Source organism: Loxodonta africana, chromosome 2 (genome assembly GCF_030014295.1).
Source record: "Loxodonta africana isolate mLoxAfr1 chromosome 2, mLoxAfr1.hap2, whole genome shotgun sequence".
NCBI lineage: Eukaryota > Metazoa > Chordata > Mammalia > Proboscidea > Elephantidae > Loxodonta > Loxodonta africana.
Window position 1 is genome coordinate 228,959,783 of NC_087343.1, and position 16,095 is coordinate 228,975,877.

The 16,095-nt window shown below is 44.1% G+C and overlaps 1 protein-coding gene across 3 annotated transcripts in view; it reads left to right on the forward strand.

Moving 5' to 3' along the window:
- Positions 1-16,095, forward strand: part of PCNT (pericentrin) — a 147,037-nt gene that overhangs the window by 88,806 nt on the left and 42,136 nt on the right. For all 3 annotated transcript variants that reach the window (XM_064279604.1, XM_064279605.1, XM_064279606.1), the window contains one exon: positions 2,162-2,316. In XM_064279604.1, the coding sequence (XP_064135674.1) occupies positions 2,162-2,316 (155 nt within the window). The remainder of the gene's footprint in view (positions 1-2,161; positions 2,317-16,095) is intronic.

Genomic DNA, 16,095 nt, shown 5'->3' on the forward strand with positions numbered 1-16,095 from the left:
GGTGGTCTTCATTCAACGCCCTGCTCTTGATGGCCATTCCCTGGACATATCCACTTCCAGCTCTCAGAATCTAAACTTCATCTTAAAAATTGCATTGTCCCATGAGATTTCATTTTAAAATAAATACAGAAGTGTGAAAGTTTATCATACAGAAACTCATTTAATTTATTGCAAGGTAGTCATGGCAAGGCACAAAGGTAAGACCACAAGACATTCAATTAGGACCAGAGAGTCAGGACAGTATGAGGTTAGTACAGTGACTAGAGTCCAGATCTTCAGCCTTAAGGCAATTACCTTTAATGAGTGGTCTTGGAAGAAAGGCTTGACGATGGCTTGTGTTCACCAGAGGTCCCTTGTAAATGGAGTACAAGTTGGCAGCAGCAGCTAATCTCAGTCTTCGTCTCTGGCATTGTCTCAGTTTTTGGTGAGAGTCAGCCTAGAGAGAGATGCTCTGCCTCTGCCTTCTCTCGTTGAATGAACAGCAGTCCAGGGTTTATATGTGATTTTCTTACCTGGATTCACATGCTAAGGACCAGTTGACGTTAAAAAAAGAACCCGTTGCCATTGAGTTGATTCCAACTCATTGCGACCCTATGTGACAGTAAAACTGCCCCATAGAGTTTCCAAGGACTGTGTGCTGGGTTTGAACTGCCAACCTTTCAGTTAGCAGACGTAGCTCTTAACCACCACGCCACCAGGGTTTCCAGTTGACATTATGTCTAACAAAGATTAGCATGTTACATTTTCCCTTTAAGGTCGGATATTAGGGAGGTTGTTTACAACTTATGTCTCAAGGCCAACTTAGAGAAATTTAGCTATATGTTACATCTTTTTTTTTTTTTTATCACAGCATGCAGGTACAAGGCCAACTTAGGTTGTTTATAGCATAGTTCTATTTTATATATCATCTAAATTCACATTATAGTCCCTCATAGTTGGTTTGAGACCATTTCAGAAGCAGACATAATACACATCTGCTACTTAAATATCATATTTATACTTTTAGCAGTAAACCTGGATACCTTTCTGTCTACGCTTTCTGTTAAATTTAACACTGTCGAGCATTTATCGTTTAGCAAAGTAGATTTGTAGTTCTAGCGGAGCTGTGTAGTGCACAGGTTACACTTTGTTTCCTTACAACTTCTTTTCTTTGCTCTTGTTTTCTCTTTTTTACCAACCACCCTTCCTCCCCAATCTGGGACCCAAGTTGAATGTTTGCTGCCTGTCGAGGACCCTCTGAACAGCCATCCACACCATTCTGAGTCGGACCCTTATCTTTAATGAAGCTTGTTCTCTGGAAGGACTTGGGAAAAATGTGCACAGTGGTGCTTTTTTTGGGGAGAATGTTCATATTTCAACTTGTCCTTAGTTTCCTCCCATGTATTGGTAGCTTTGGCTTGGTGCAGCTCTTGGGCCAGAAACCAGCTCCTGTGCAACATGGGAGCCCTGTGCCATGTCCTGTCCATGTCCCGTCCACATCCCTCCTGCCTTCTCCCCACCTCCCATCTATGCCCCACCTGCACCCTGCCCCTTGTCTCCACTAAACACCCACAGCTGTGCATGCCCACAGTACCGAGAATCCTCTTATGCTGTCCTGTGTTAGTTTCTCCCTCAGTTTTCTCTTCTCTTTCTATAATTCTCACTGTTCAACTATCGGACTTCCAGGAGTCCAGTACTTGAGTATTTGACCAATTCTCTATTTTTCTGCTTTTCTCTGTATTTATTCTCCTGAGTCTTTTTTTAAAAAAGACTCCTTTCTTAGTCTTTTTTAACTTTACTTCCTAACCTTTGTACTGAATGCTTTTATTTCTGCTCTCATATTTTTAATTTCTAACAGTTCTTCCTTATTCTCTGACCATTCCTTTCCTTTATAGCTTCCTGTTCTTGAATTTCATGAACAATATGCCCCTTCTTCTCTGAAGATAGTCAGTATAGTATTTCTGCGATTCTCATCTTAATTGTGCTTTGCAAAAATACTGTTACCCTCTTTGATTGGTGGTTTAGCTGCTGTTCTTAAGGAATAACATTAGGAAAATTCTTGTAGCAGCACCGCAGCCACAGATCTCATTGGATATATGTCTTGGAGATGCCCATGGGGTCCTTGAGGAAGGCCACCAGGGAATCTCGGTTTAGACACTAATTTTGTGGTGTTTGTTTTTAGGTGACGGCTCAGGTTTTGGAGAGATTCTAAACGAAGGTTCAGAAAGAATTGAAGCTCCACCTGCTAGTCCTGCGGCTCCTCTTCAGAAGTCTGGAAAGTGTCAGTCGCCACCAGTAGCAATGAAGGAGAGGGAAGTCCATGCAAAGCAAGTGCAGGTAATGGATGGTGGGAAGCGGTGTGAGTCCACGGGTGTGTCCTTGAGATCCAGAAAACCCTCTAACCCTACATCGTGTCACGTGGGTGCCAAAATGAGTGTTCTGGGGCTGCCGTAACAAGATGTGGCTTTAAAGAGCAGAGATTTATTGTCTCAGAATTCAGGGTCTCAGCAGGGTCACGCTCCTCTGAAGGCTCTAGAGGAAAATCTTTGCTTCTATCCTCTAGCTTCTGGTGGGCCCAGGCATTTCTTGGCTTATAGATGTATCTTCATATATGTGTGATTCTGTCTCAGTGTCTCTCGTTCTCTTTTATAGGGATACCTCTCATATGGGATTAGAACCTACACTACTCCGGTGTCATCTAATGTTAACTAATACATATGCAGAGAAGGACCCTATTTCCCCAAACAAGCTCGTTTACTGGTGCAGCAGTTGGGGCTTCCACCTGTCTATTTTGGGGGACATAATCCACGATCATTAAGGTCGTGTGTCATCTTGGCTGGGCCATGATTCTCAATGGCTTGGCAGTTATGATGTAGTTTGGCAATCGTATGATGTTGTGATCACTTCCACGATGAGATTTGATATAATGTGATCACCTCCATGATGGGATCAGCTGCGAGTGGCGAGTCAGTTGAAAGGGAGTTTCTTTGGGGGTGTGGCCTATAGCAAATATAAGTAGACTTTCTAGCAAGGCTTGCAGGCCTTTGCTTGCTCTGGATCCTGCAGCTGGCTCCTATTTGTCTGATCTCTGGTTCCTGGGACTTGAGCTAGCAGCATACCTGCTTTCTTGCCTGTCAGTCTTGTAATTCATCCATCCTCGCAGCCTGAGAGCAAGAGCCCTGCTGTCTGGCCTGCTGATCTTGGGTTCGCCAGCCTGTGTGGCTACATGAATCAGGAGAAGCCTCTATCCTGACCCATGGACTTGGGACATTCCAGCCTCTACAACTCCATGAGCCATTTCCTTGATATAAATCTCTCTCTATATCAACGGCACTGCGTTATATATATCTATACGCTTTACTGGTTTTGCCTCTCTTTTTTTTTTAGAGAACCCAGCCTAAGACATTTGGTACTCAGAGTTGTTGTAGAGAAGCAAAATTCTAAGAAGGAGTTTTCTAAATTGGTTCTCAAGTCAGGTTAGTCTTAAAGATGTTGATAACTCTGCTTCCAGTAGTAAAGAGGGCACTGTGTGTGGTGCCAGTAGAAATTCGTAAAATATCACCACCAATCAGATCAAGCATTGGTGAGAGGCAAGGCTTTGGGTGATCGCATGTTTGATTCTTTTCTACAGTTTTGTCAGAATGAGAAATATAAGGAAGCTGCTTCGTTGATCTTATTTTGCTAGACGAAGCGGTGAAAGAAAGAGGTGAGCTCAGGGCTTCAGAGTCATAGTTGAAGTGCCACATAATGACCTGAAAGTTGCCACTTGTGCCCTGAAAGAAAGTCTTATTTCTTGTAGTAACACAGTTGATATTGCCAAAAACCAAATCCAGAGTCTTAACATAAGAGTGGTTGAATTACAATGCCAGTTGAATTCCCAACCTCGAAGGGTGGCAGAAGGTAAAATGAGGACACTGGGAATAAATGGAATCCTGAAACTTGGGATAGAGACATGTGGGCAGATGACTTGGAAGCTGGGGACACTGAGCCCCTAAATTCTGTTGAATCACTTCTGCCAGCAGAACCCAGCTGTGTCTGAAGAGCCTTTGACTGAGTCATCACATGGGGCGGTGTCAGAGGCATTGCATGGGGCAGCACCTGAGGCAGATACCTTACAAGACACTGCTGAGTGTTCTCAGTTGAGATATTTCTTCTAACGTGAAGGAGAAGTTACTGCATCTGGCCCCTACCACAACTAAGGAGATATAATGACTGGCAGGCCTCTTGGTTTTTGGAGGCACATATCCCTCATTTGGGTGTGCTACTCCAGCCTATTTATCAAGTAACTTGAAAAAGTGCAGTTTTGAGTGGGAGCTCAGGTGAAGAGAAGGCTCTACAACAGGTTTGGGCTGCCACGCAAGCAGCTCTACCACTTGGGCCATATGATCCGGCTGATCCAATGGTGCTTGAAGTGTCAGTGTCAGATAAAGATGCTGTTTGGAGTCTTTGGCAGGCCTGTATTGGTGAATCACAGCACAGACCCTTAGGATTTTGGAGCAAAGCCCTGCCATCCTGTACAGATTATTACTCACCTTTTGAGAAACAGCGTTTGGCTTGTTACTGGGTATGTTAGTCATCTAGTTCTGCTCTAACAAATACCACGCTGTGGGTGGTTTTAATGAAGAGAAGTTTATTTTCTCACAGTAAAGTATGCTAAAAGTTCAAATTCAGAGTGTCACCTCCACGGGAAGGCGCTCTCTTTCGGCTCTGGAGGAAGGTCTGTCTCGCCAATCTTCCCCTGGACTAGGAGCTTCTCCGCGCAGGAACCCTGGGTCTGAAAGACGTGCGCTGCTCCCGGTGCTTCTTTCTTGGTGGTATGAGGTCCCCAACTTTCTGCTTGCCTCCCCCCGGCCTTTTTTTTTATGTAATAAACCTTTTAGTGGGTTAGTTTAGGCTTTTACATTATTCCTCACAAATCCTTAGACTCCCAGTCTACTTTAACATGGATTTATTACAACACACTTATAATTTTTTTCTTCCTGTTGATTACTCAGCTACCCTTATTGGAGAATTCAGGTGTCCTTTTTTTTTTTTAAAATCATTTTTATTGTGCTTTAAGTGAAAGTTTACAAATCAAGTCAGTCTCTCATATATAAACTTATATACACCTTACTACATACTCCCACTTAGCCCCTAATGAGTCAGCCCGCTCCCTCCTTCCAGTCTTTCCTTTCGTGACCGTTTTGCCAGTTTCTAACCCCCTCTACCCTCCCATGTCCCCTCTAGACAGGAGATGCCAACATAGTCTCAAGTGTCCACCTGATACAAGTAGCTCCCTCCTCATCAGCATCTCTCTCCAACCCATTTCCGGTCCAATCCATGTCTGATGGGTTGTCTTCAGGAATGGTTCCTGTCCTGCTTGCTTCCCTTTTATCTCTTGAGAGATAAAAGGTAGTGCAGGCCACACCCCAGGGAAACTCCCTTTACCTTGGATCAGGGAGGTGACCTGAGTAAGGGTGGTGTTACATTCCCACCCTGATCCTCTCAACATAAAATTACAATCACGAAATGGAGGACAACCACATAATACTGGAAATCATGGCCTAGACAAGTTGACACATATTTTTGGAGGGATACCATTCAATCCATGACACTGGGCCATAGTAAAGATTGAACACTTAACCATGGGCCCACCAAGTTATCATGTGGCCTGAGCTGCCCATCATGAACTGGGCGTTGTCTGACCCACAGAGTCATAAAGGTGGATGTACACAGCAGCACTCCATCATTAAATGGAAGTGATATATATGAGATTGGGCCTGAGCAGGACCTGAAGGTACAAGTAAGTTGCATAAAAAAGTAGCCCAAATGACCATGGCCTCCATGCCTGTCACATTACCTTCCATCTCCCAATCTGCACCTGTGGCCTCATGGGGAGTTCCTTACGATCAGTTGACTGAAGAAGAGAAAACTCATGTGTGGTTTACAGATGGTTCTGCGCGTTTTGCAGGCACCACTCGAAAGTGGACAGTGGCAGCACTACAGCCCCTTTCTGGGAACTTCCTGAGGTTAGTAGTGAAGGGAAATCCTCCCAATGGGCAGAACTTTGAGCAGTGCACCTGGTTTTTCACTTTGCTCGGAAGGAGAAATGGCCAGATGTGTGACTGTACACTGATTCATATGCTGTTGCCAATGGTTTGGCTGGATGGTCAGGGACATGGGAGGAACGTGATTGGAAAATTGGAGGAGAGGAGGTTTGGGGAAGAGGTCTGTGGATAGACCTCTCTGAATGGGCCAGAGAAGTGAAGATATTTGTGTCTCATATGAATGCTCTCCAAAGGGTGGCCTCAGCAGAGGAGGATTTTAACAATCAAGTGGATGTTGTTGTTGTTAGGTGCCGTTAAGTCGGTTCGGACTCATAGCGACCCTGTGCACAACAGAACGAAACACTGCCCAGTCCTGAGCCATCCTTACAATCCTTGTTATGCTTGAGCTCCTTGTTGCAGCCACTGTGTCAATCCACCTCATTGAGGTTTTTCCTCTTCTCCGCTGACCCTGTACTCTGCCAAGCATGATGTCCTTCTCCAGGACTGATCCCTCCTGACAACATGTCCAAAGTATGTAAGATGCAGTCTCGCCATCCTTGCCTCTGAGGAGCATTCTGGCTGTACTTCTTATAAGACAGATTTGTTAGTTCTTTTGGCAGTCCATGGTATATTCAATATTCTTCGCCAACACCACCATTCAAAGGCATCAATTCTTCTTCGGCCTTCCTTATTCATTGTCCAGCTTTCACATAAATATGATGCGATTGAAAATACCATGGCTTGGGTCAGGCACACCTTAGTCTTCAGGGTGACATCTTTGCTCTTCCAACACTTTAAAGAGGTCCTTTGCAGCAGATTTACCCAATGCAATGCATCTTTGATTTCTCGACTGCTGCTTCCATGGCTGTTGATGGTGGATCCAAATAAAATGAAATCCTTGACAACTTCAATCTTTTCTCTATTTATCATGATGTTGCTCATTGGTCCAGTTGTGAGGATTTTTGTTTTCTTGATGTTGAGGTGCAATCCAAACTGAAGGCTGTGGTCTTTGATCCTCATCAGTAAGTGCTTCAAGTCCTCTTCACTTTCAGCAAGCAAGGTTGTGTCATCTGCATAACACAGGTTGTTAATGAGTCTTCCTCCAATCCTGATGCCCCGTTCTTCTTCATATAGTCCAGCTTCTCGGATTATTTGCTCAGCATACAGATTGAATAGGTATGGTGAAAGAACACGACCCTGACGCACACCTTTCCTGACTTTAAACCAATCAGTATCCCCTTGTTCTGTCTGAACAACTGCCTCTTGATCTATGTAAAGGTTCCTCATGAGCACAATTCAGTGTTCTGGAATTCCCATTCTTCCCAATGTTATCCATAGTTTGTTATGATCCACAAAGTTGAATGCCTTTGCATAGTCAATAAGCATAGGTAAACATCCTTCTGGTATTCTCTACTTTCAGCCAGGATCCATCTGACATCAGCAGTGATATCCCTGGTTCCACGTCCTCTTCTGAAACCGGCCTGAATTTCTGGCAGTTCCCTGTCGATACACTGCTGCAGCCCTTTTTGAATCATCTTCAGCAAAATTTTGCTTGTGTGTGATATTAATGATATTGTTCTATAATTTCCACATTTGGTTGGATCACCTTTCTTGGGAATAGGCATAAATATGGATTTCTTCCAGTCAGTTGGCCAGGAAGCTGTCTTCTATATTTCTTGGCATAGACAAGTGAGCACCTCCAGCACTGCATCTGTTTGTTGAAACATCTCAATTGATATTCCATCAATTCCTGGAGTCTCGTTTTTTGCTAATGCCTTCAGAGCGGCTTGGACTTCTTCCTTCAGTACCATCAGTTCCTGATCATATGCCACCTCTTGAAATGGTTGAACATAGACTAATTATTTTTGGTATAATGACTCTGTGTATTCTTCCATCTTCTTTTGATGCTTTCTGCATTGTTTAATATTTTCCCCATGGAATCCTTCACTATTGCAACTTGAGGCTTGAATTTTTTATTCAGTTCTTTCAGCTTTAGAAACACCAAGTGTGTTCTTCCCTTTTGGTTTTCCATCTCCAGGTCTTTGCACATGTCATTAGAATACTTCGCTTTGTCTTCTGGAGCCGCTGTTTGAAATCTTCAGTTCTTTTACTTCATCAATTCTTCTTTTGCTTTAGCTGCTCGGCGTTCGAGAGCAAGTTTCAGAGTCTCCTCTGACATCCATCTGGGTCTTTCTTTTCTGTCTTCTCAATGACCTCTTGCTTTCTTCATGTATGATGTCCTTCCACAACTCGTCTGGTCTTCGGTCACTAGTGTTCAATGCATCAAATCTGTCTTTCAGATGGTCTCTAAATTCAGGTGGGATATACTCAAGGTCATATTTTGGCTCTCGTGGACTTGCTCGGATTTTCTTCAGTTTCAGCTTGAACTTGCATTTGAGCAATTGTTAGTCCGTTCCACAGTCGGCCTCTGGCCTTGTTCTGATTGACGATATGGAGCTTTTCCATCGTCTCTTTCCACAGATGTAGTCAGTTTGCTTTCTGTGTGTTCCATCTGGCGAGGTTCATGTGTATAGATGCTGTTTATGTTGGTGAAAGGAGGTATTTGCAATGAAGAAGCCGTTGGTCTTGCAAAATTCTATCATTTGATCTCCGGCATTGTTTCTGTCACCAAGCCATATTTTCCAACTAATGATCCTTCTTCTTTGTTTCCAGCTTTTGCATTCCAGTTGCCAGTAATTATCAGTGCATCTTGATTGCATGTTTGATCAATTTCAGACTGCAGCAGTGAATAAAAATCTTCTATTTCTTCGTCTTTGGCCCTAGTGGTTGCTGCGTAAATTTGAATAATAGTCTGGTCTTCCTTGTAGGCGTATGGATATTAGGAAGAAGGACCCAGCAGTCTACTTCTGAAAAGCATTAGCCAGTGAAAAACCTTATGAATAGCAGCAGAACACTGTCTGATATAGTGCCAGAAGATGGGCCCCCCAGTTTGGAAGGTGCTCAAAAGATGATTGGGGAAGAGCTACCTCCTCAAAGTAGAGTCGACCTTAATGACGTGGAAGGAGTAAAGCTTTCGGGACCTTCATTTGCTGATGTGGGACGACTCAAAATGAGAAGAAACAGCTGCAAATATCCATTAATAATCGGAACCTGGAACGTACGAAGTATAAATCTAGGAAAATTGGAAATTGTCAAGAATGAAATGGAATGCATAAACATCGATATCCTAGGCATTAATGAGCTGAAATGGACAGGTGCTGGCCATTTCGAATCAGACAATCATGTAGTCTACTATGATGGGAATGACAACTCGAAGAGGAATGGTGTTGCATTCATCGTCAAAAAGAACTTCAAGATGTATCCTGAATATCAAGTGGATAGGATGATGCATTCTGTAGAAACCAGTCATCCTTTCCTCAGCCACTCCCATCATTGCCCGATGGGGTCGTGAACAGAGTGGCCCTGGTGCCAGGGCTGGGGGTAATGCATGGGCTCAGCAACATGGACTTCCACTCACTAAGGAGCTTGGCTACAGCTGCTGCTGAGAGCTCAGTCTGCCATAAGCAGAGACCAACACAAAGTCCCCGATATGGCACCATCCCTTGAGGTGATCACCCAGCAACCTTGTGGCAGGTTGATTACATTGGACTGTTTCCATTGTGGAAAAGGCAGTATTTTCTTCTTAATGGGAATATTCACTTTGTATAGATACGGATTTGCCTTCTGTGCACACAATGCTTCTGCCAATACTGCCGTCCGTGCACTTAGAGAATGCTTTATCCTCTGTCATGGTATCCCATACATCATCACCTCAGATCAAAGGACTCACTTCACAGCAAATAAAGTGCAGCAGTATTACCATGCTCATGGAATTCACTGGTCTTACCATGTTCCCCATCATCCTGAAGCAACTGGCTGGATAGAACGATGGAATGGCCTTCTAAAGACACAATTATGGCTCCAGCTAGGTGGCAGTACTTTGCAGGGTTGGGGCAATGTTTTCTAGGAGGCTGTGTATGCTATAAAGCAGCATCCAGTATATGGTGGTGTTTCTTGGACGGCCAGGATTCATGGGTCTAGGAATCAAGGGGTGGAAATGGGAGTGGCACCACTCACTATTACCCCTAGTGACCCACTTGTAAAATTTTTGTTTCCTGTCCCTGTGACCCTATGCTCTGCGGGTCTAGTTGTCTTAGTTCCAAAGGGAGGAATGTACCTACCAGAAGACACAATAATTCTGTTGAACTTCAAGTTAAGAATGCCACTGGCCACTTAATGTTCCTCATATCTCTGGATCAGCAGGCAAAGAAGGGAGTTATGTTATGGTGGGTGTGATTGATATTGATCTTCAAGGGCAAATCAGATTGTTATCATATTGTAGAGGTAACGAAGAGTATGTCTGGAATACACAAGATCTCTTAGGATGTCTGTTAGTACTACCATTTCCTGGTAGTCGCTGGAAAAGTATGGCACCGCAACCCAATTCCAACATGACTACTAATGGCCTAGACCCTTCAGGAATGAAGGTTTGGGTCACCCCACCAGGCAATTTTTTTACCAGGCAAAGAATTGTGACCAGCTGAGGTGCTTGCTAAGGGTAACAGGAATATGGAATGGGTGATGGAAGAAGGTAGTTCTAAATACCAGTGGCAACCATGTGACCAGTTGCAGAAATGAGAACTGTAGTATTTCTTCCTTGTATGTGTGCATCAAATATTTTTGTTTTCTTGTATAATATGTAAACAGGGCTAGTGCATTTTTGTTTGTACATGTGTTAATTGTATCATTAATCATGTAATTAGGTGCTAGTATGACTTTGTAATTGTCTTTATTTAGAGATAGTAAATGATTAAAGGACATGGGTATAGGTACCAGGTTGTCAGGGGTGGACTTTGATGGTTAAGGTTATGTGGCAACTTGGCTGGGCCATGATTCTCAGAGGTTTAGCAGCAATGTAATGATGTAGTTTAGCAGTTATGTAATGATGTATTTATCCTCCATTTTGTAATGTAAGGTAATCACCTCCATGATGCGATCTGGTGTGATCTACCAGTAGTTGTAAAGGGCGTTTCCTCAGGGGTGTGGCCCACATCCAATATATGGATGTTATGGCAAAACTTGATGGCTTTTGTTCTCTCTGGATTCTGCATCTGGGTTGTTGTTTTCCCACCCCTATCATTGCCCACCACCACCAAGGAAGGAGAGACCAGTAGGAGAGACTGGCAGGAGAGACCCGCAGGAGATGGCTCAGAGGGCTCCCTGGCTCATGAAGTGAAAAAGCTGAATGCCTTTGGGCAGAGACTGAGGGCCAGGGAGAAGTCTACACCTGACCCACAAATTTGGGACTTGCCAGCCTCTACAACCTCATGAGCCATTTCCTTTATACGGTTCATGAGTTCTGTGAGACATTGCAGCGTATCAGGGAACCCAAAGACAGTAGGAAGAGCACTGAGGAGAAAGGGAGTAGTTGATGTTAGAGATGATGGCATGGTACAGCAGCTTGGAAAAGTTGGGCATTTGGGACATCTTTAACCTCCGCCTCATAGGAACCAACTTTGTCCTGGTCCTTATAAAAGAAATTACTAGTTTAGCTGATCATCAGCTGACCTCTGGTTCTTGAAACTTGAGCCAGTAACTTGCTGTGTTATCTGCCAGTCTTGGGATTTGTCAGCCTCCGTAGCTACATAAGTCAGGAGGACACTCCCGCCTGACAATTGACCCACCAACTTGGGATTTGCCAGCCTCTGTAACCGTGAGCTGTTTCCTCTCTCTCTCTCTGTATATGTATATAATCACACTTCACTGGTTTTGCTTCCCAGCCTAAGACAATGTGCCACAGGCCCCACCTCTGTGGCAGCATTGAGGAGCCATGCGCGCTAGCCTATTGGTGCATGTAGTTCACCTAGGCAAGTTCAGTAGCCTGTCTCTTCCTCGGGCATTTGTCTGGTTGATTTAAGTGGCCGCTGTGTTTCCAGAGCCCCTAAATAGACCCAATAGGCCTTTCACAGGTAATAGGTGGTTTGATGTATTAAAAAAAACCCGTTGCCTCCGACTCATAGCATCCCTACAGGGCAGAGTAGAACTGCCCCATAGAGCTTCCAAGGAGCGCCTGGTGGATTTGAACTGCTGACCTTTTAGGTTAGCAGCCTAGCTCTTAACCACAGCGCCACCTGGGTTTCTTGTTTGATGTCTGGACGAGTCTTAATAACCTTTTATTCTCCCTTGTTGTTTTTAAATATTTTAAGTGCCTGGAGGTAAGCTTATCTCAGAGATCCATGTTTGGGTACCTATTTTTTGCTGCCACTAATTTAAATCAATCCTTTTGTTACGGAATCTGGAGGCAGAGCAATTTTTTTTCCTCATTCCTGTCTAGAGAGAGGTGGGGGACTGGCTACTTTGTGAGGGTCCTCTATCTCCTCAGTTTTTCTGGGTTTCCCCAGGCAGATATGAAGAATCTGACCCATAAGATGGTCAGCAAAAGCTAATTGCATTCACCACCCTCCTGGGCTAACCTAACGTGGTTCACCGTTTGCAGTTCACAGCTTGCGGTTTATGATGGGTGTTCTCGTCTCACTGCTGTGGAGGTTCCGCAGGAGGGTCCCCAGTGTGACAGAATTAAAAAAACCTTCCTACCTTGTCTGCTGGCTGGCTCTTCCTTCAGCTTCCTGCCTGGTGCTGCATCTCATAAGCTGGCTTCTAGAGTTCCGAATCGTTAGTTTCACCACACTATTTGGTCTCTTTGTTCTCTTTTTCTTTAACTCTGAAGGAATACCAAAAAACCAAACCCAGTGCTGTCGAGTTGATTCCAACTCATAGCGACCCTATAGGACAGAGTAGAACTGCCCCATAGAGTTTCCAAGGAGTGCCTGGTGGATTCGAACTGCTGACCCTTTGGTTAGCAGCCGTAGCACTTAACCACCGTGCCACCAGGGTTTCCTCTGGGGGAATACAGGCACTCAACTGCCTGTGCCTCCGTCTTGTGGAGGTGCCTCAGGAAAACATTGTAAAAACTGAATTGTCACCTATCCTGCATGTCTTTAGAGCCCTTGTGGCGGAATGATTTAGGGGTTGGCTGCTAACCAAAAGGCCAGCGTTTCGAATCCACCAGCCACTTCTTTGAAACCCTAGGGGGTGGTTCCGCTCTTTCCTATAGGGTCGCTATGAATCAGAATGGACTCAGTGGCAATGGGTGGGTGCGTGTCTTCAAGGAACCCTCCCTGGTGGTGCAAAAGTTAAGGACTCGGCTGCTAACCTGAAGGTTGGCAGTTCAAACCCACCAGCTGCTCTGTGGAAGAAAGATGTGGCGGTCTGCTCCAGTAAAGACTGCAGTCTTGGAAACCCTACGGGGGAGTTCTGCTCTGTCTTGGAGGGTCGCTATGAGTAGGAATCGACGGCAACGGATTTGATTTTTTGGTATAGGGTTACTGTGAGTTCGTACTGACTCGTTGGCAATGGGGTTTTGGGTGCGTGTCTTTATTGCTTATTTTACCACTTTCCTGTTCCTGGCCATTTATTGACCCCTCCCGACTCTTGTCTGCTGCAGTGATGATGACTGTGTTTGAGCAGCTTGCAGACAGACATAGAGGTGGTTGGCTCTCCCATCCTCTCAGCCCCTGGAGGGAGGACCGGTGGGCAGTGTGTCTGTCCAGCTTCCGACTGCTGTGAACTGGCCGTGCCACCTCCTGGTGGTAACACTGACGTGGTTCTGTGCTCATGGTTCCTGGTCAGTGAGGTGCCATGGGTAGCTTACTTTGCTCCTGTGTCTGAGCCTTGGCTGAGAGGATGGCGGTGGGCTGTTGTGGCATCACATTGTGCTGGGTCATCCCTCCATGCAGGGCGGTTGACGCTTGCTGTCTCTGGGCCGCAGCTTCCAGACAGACACAGGTCTCCCTGTGTGGTCTCATTTGCCATCTCTTCGTATGGCTTCTTGTGTGGTCCCCCCATGGTGGCTCCTTGTGTGGCCCCTGTGTTGTCTCCCTCATGAGGCTCCTCTTGGTATCCTGTGTGTGTGCCGGCTGTGTCCCAAGTGCCTGGGGATATGGCCTTGGGAGATACAGATGAGTGTGCTCATCAGTTTAGGGATAGCCGGATGCTGCTGCTGCCTCGAGAGAAGGTCAGGAAGTTAATGTATTGCAGATATCTGTGGAATGTTGGATCCAGAATTCCACTGCTTCAAGCCTGGCTTCCTGGTTGTCTTTCTGAAGCTCACAGGAGAGAGCTTAAAAAATTCACAATTAGGGGCGGGGCCGAGATGGCGGACTAGGTGGACGCTACCGCGGATCCCTCTTGCAACAAAGACTCAGAAAAACAAGTGAATCAATCACATACATAACAATCTACGAACTCTGAACAACAAACACAGATTTAGAGACGGAGAACGAACAAATACTGGGAGACAGCGATTGTTTTCAGAGCCAGGAGCCAGCGTACCAGCAGATTTTCTGGCAAAACTAGTTTCCCAGTGATGGCTTGGAGACAGCAGTCCATATCAAACCACATAAAGAAGCAGACCATGACAGCTTCTACAACCCCCCAAACAAAAGAATCAAAATCTTTCTCAAATGAAGATACAATCTTGGAATTATCAGGTACAGAATATAAAAAACTAATTTACAGAATGCTTAAAGACATCACAAATGAAATTAGGCTAACTGCAGAAAAAGCCAAGGAACACACTGATAAAACTGTTGAAGAACTCAAACAGATTATTCAAGAACATAGTGGAAAAATTAATAAGTTGCAAGAATCCATAGAGAGACAGCATGTAGAAATCCAAAAGATTAACAATAAAATTACAGACTTAGACAACGCAATGGGAAGACAGAGGAGCAGACTCGAGCAATTAGAAAGTAGACTGGGACATCTGGAGGACCAGGGAATCAACACCAACATAGCTGAAAAAAAATCAGATAAAAGAATTTAAAAAAATGAAGAAACCCTAAGAATCATGTGGGACTCTATCAAGAAGGATAACTTGCGAGTGATTGGAGTCCCAGAACAGGGAGGGGGGACAGAAAACACAGAGAAAATAGTTGAAGAACTCCTGACACAAAACTTCCCTGACCTCATGAAAGACGAAAGGATGTCTACCCAAGATGCTCATCGAACCCCATTTAAGATTGATCCAAAAAGAAAAACACCAAGACATATTATCATCAAACTTGCCAAAACCAAAGATAAAGAGAAAATTTTAAAAGCAGCCAGGGAGAAAAGAAAGGTCTCCTTCAAGGAAGAATCAATAAGAATAAGTTCAGACTACTCAGCAGAAACCATGCAGGCAAGAAGGGAATGGGACGACATATACAGAGCACTGAAGGAGAAAAACTGCCAGCCAAGGATCATATATCCAGCAAAACTCTCTCTGAAATATGAAGGTGAAATTAAGATATTTACAGATAAACACAAGTTTAGAGAATTTGCAAAAACCAAACCAAGGCTACAATAAATGCTAAAGGAGATTGTTTGGTCAGATGACCAATAATATCAGGTACCCGCACAATACAAGGTCACAAAACAGAACGTCCTGATATCAACTCAAATAGGGAAAGCACAAAAACAAACAAATTAAGATTAATTCTAAAAAATAAATAAATAAAATAATACACATAACAGGGAATAATGGAAATCAATAGGTAAAAGATCACAATAATAAAAAAGAGGGACTAAATATAGGAGGCATTGAACTGCCAGATGGAGAGGGATACAAGGCGATATAGAACGATACAAGTTAGGTTTTTACTTAGAAAAATAGGGGTAAATAATAAGGTAACCACAAAAAGGAATATCAACTCCATAACTCAAGAAAAAAGCCAAGAAAAACGTTAACGACTCATCTAACATAAAGTTAAACATTATGAAAATGAGGATCTCACAATCTACTAAGAAAAACGTCTCAGCACAAAAAAGTATGTGGAAAAATGAAATGGCCAACAACACACATGAAAAGGCATCAAAATGACAGCACTAAAAACTTATTTATCTATAATTACGCTGAATGTAAATGGACTAAATGCACCAATAAAGAGACAGAGAGTCACGGACTGGGTAAAGAAACACGATCCATCTAGATGCTGCCTACAAGAGACACACCTTAGACTTAGAGACACAAACAAACTAAAACTCAAAGGAT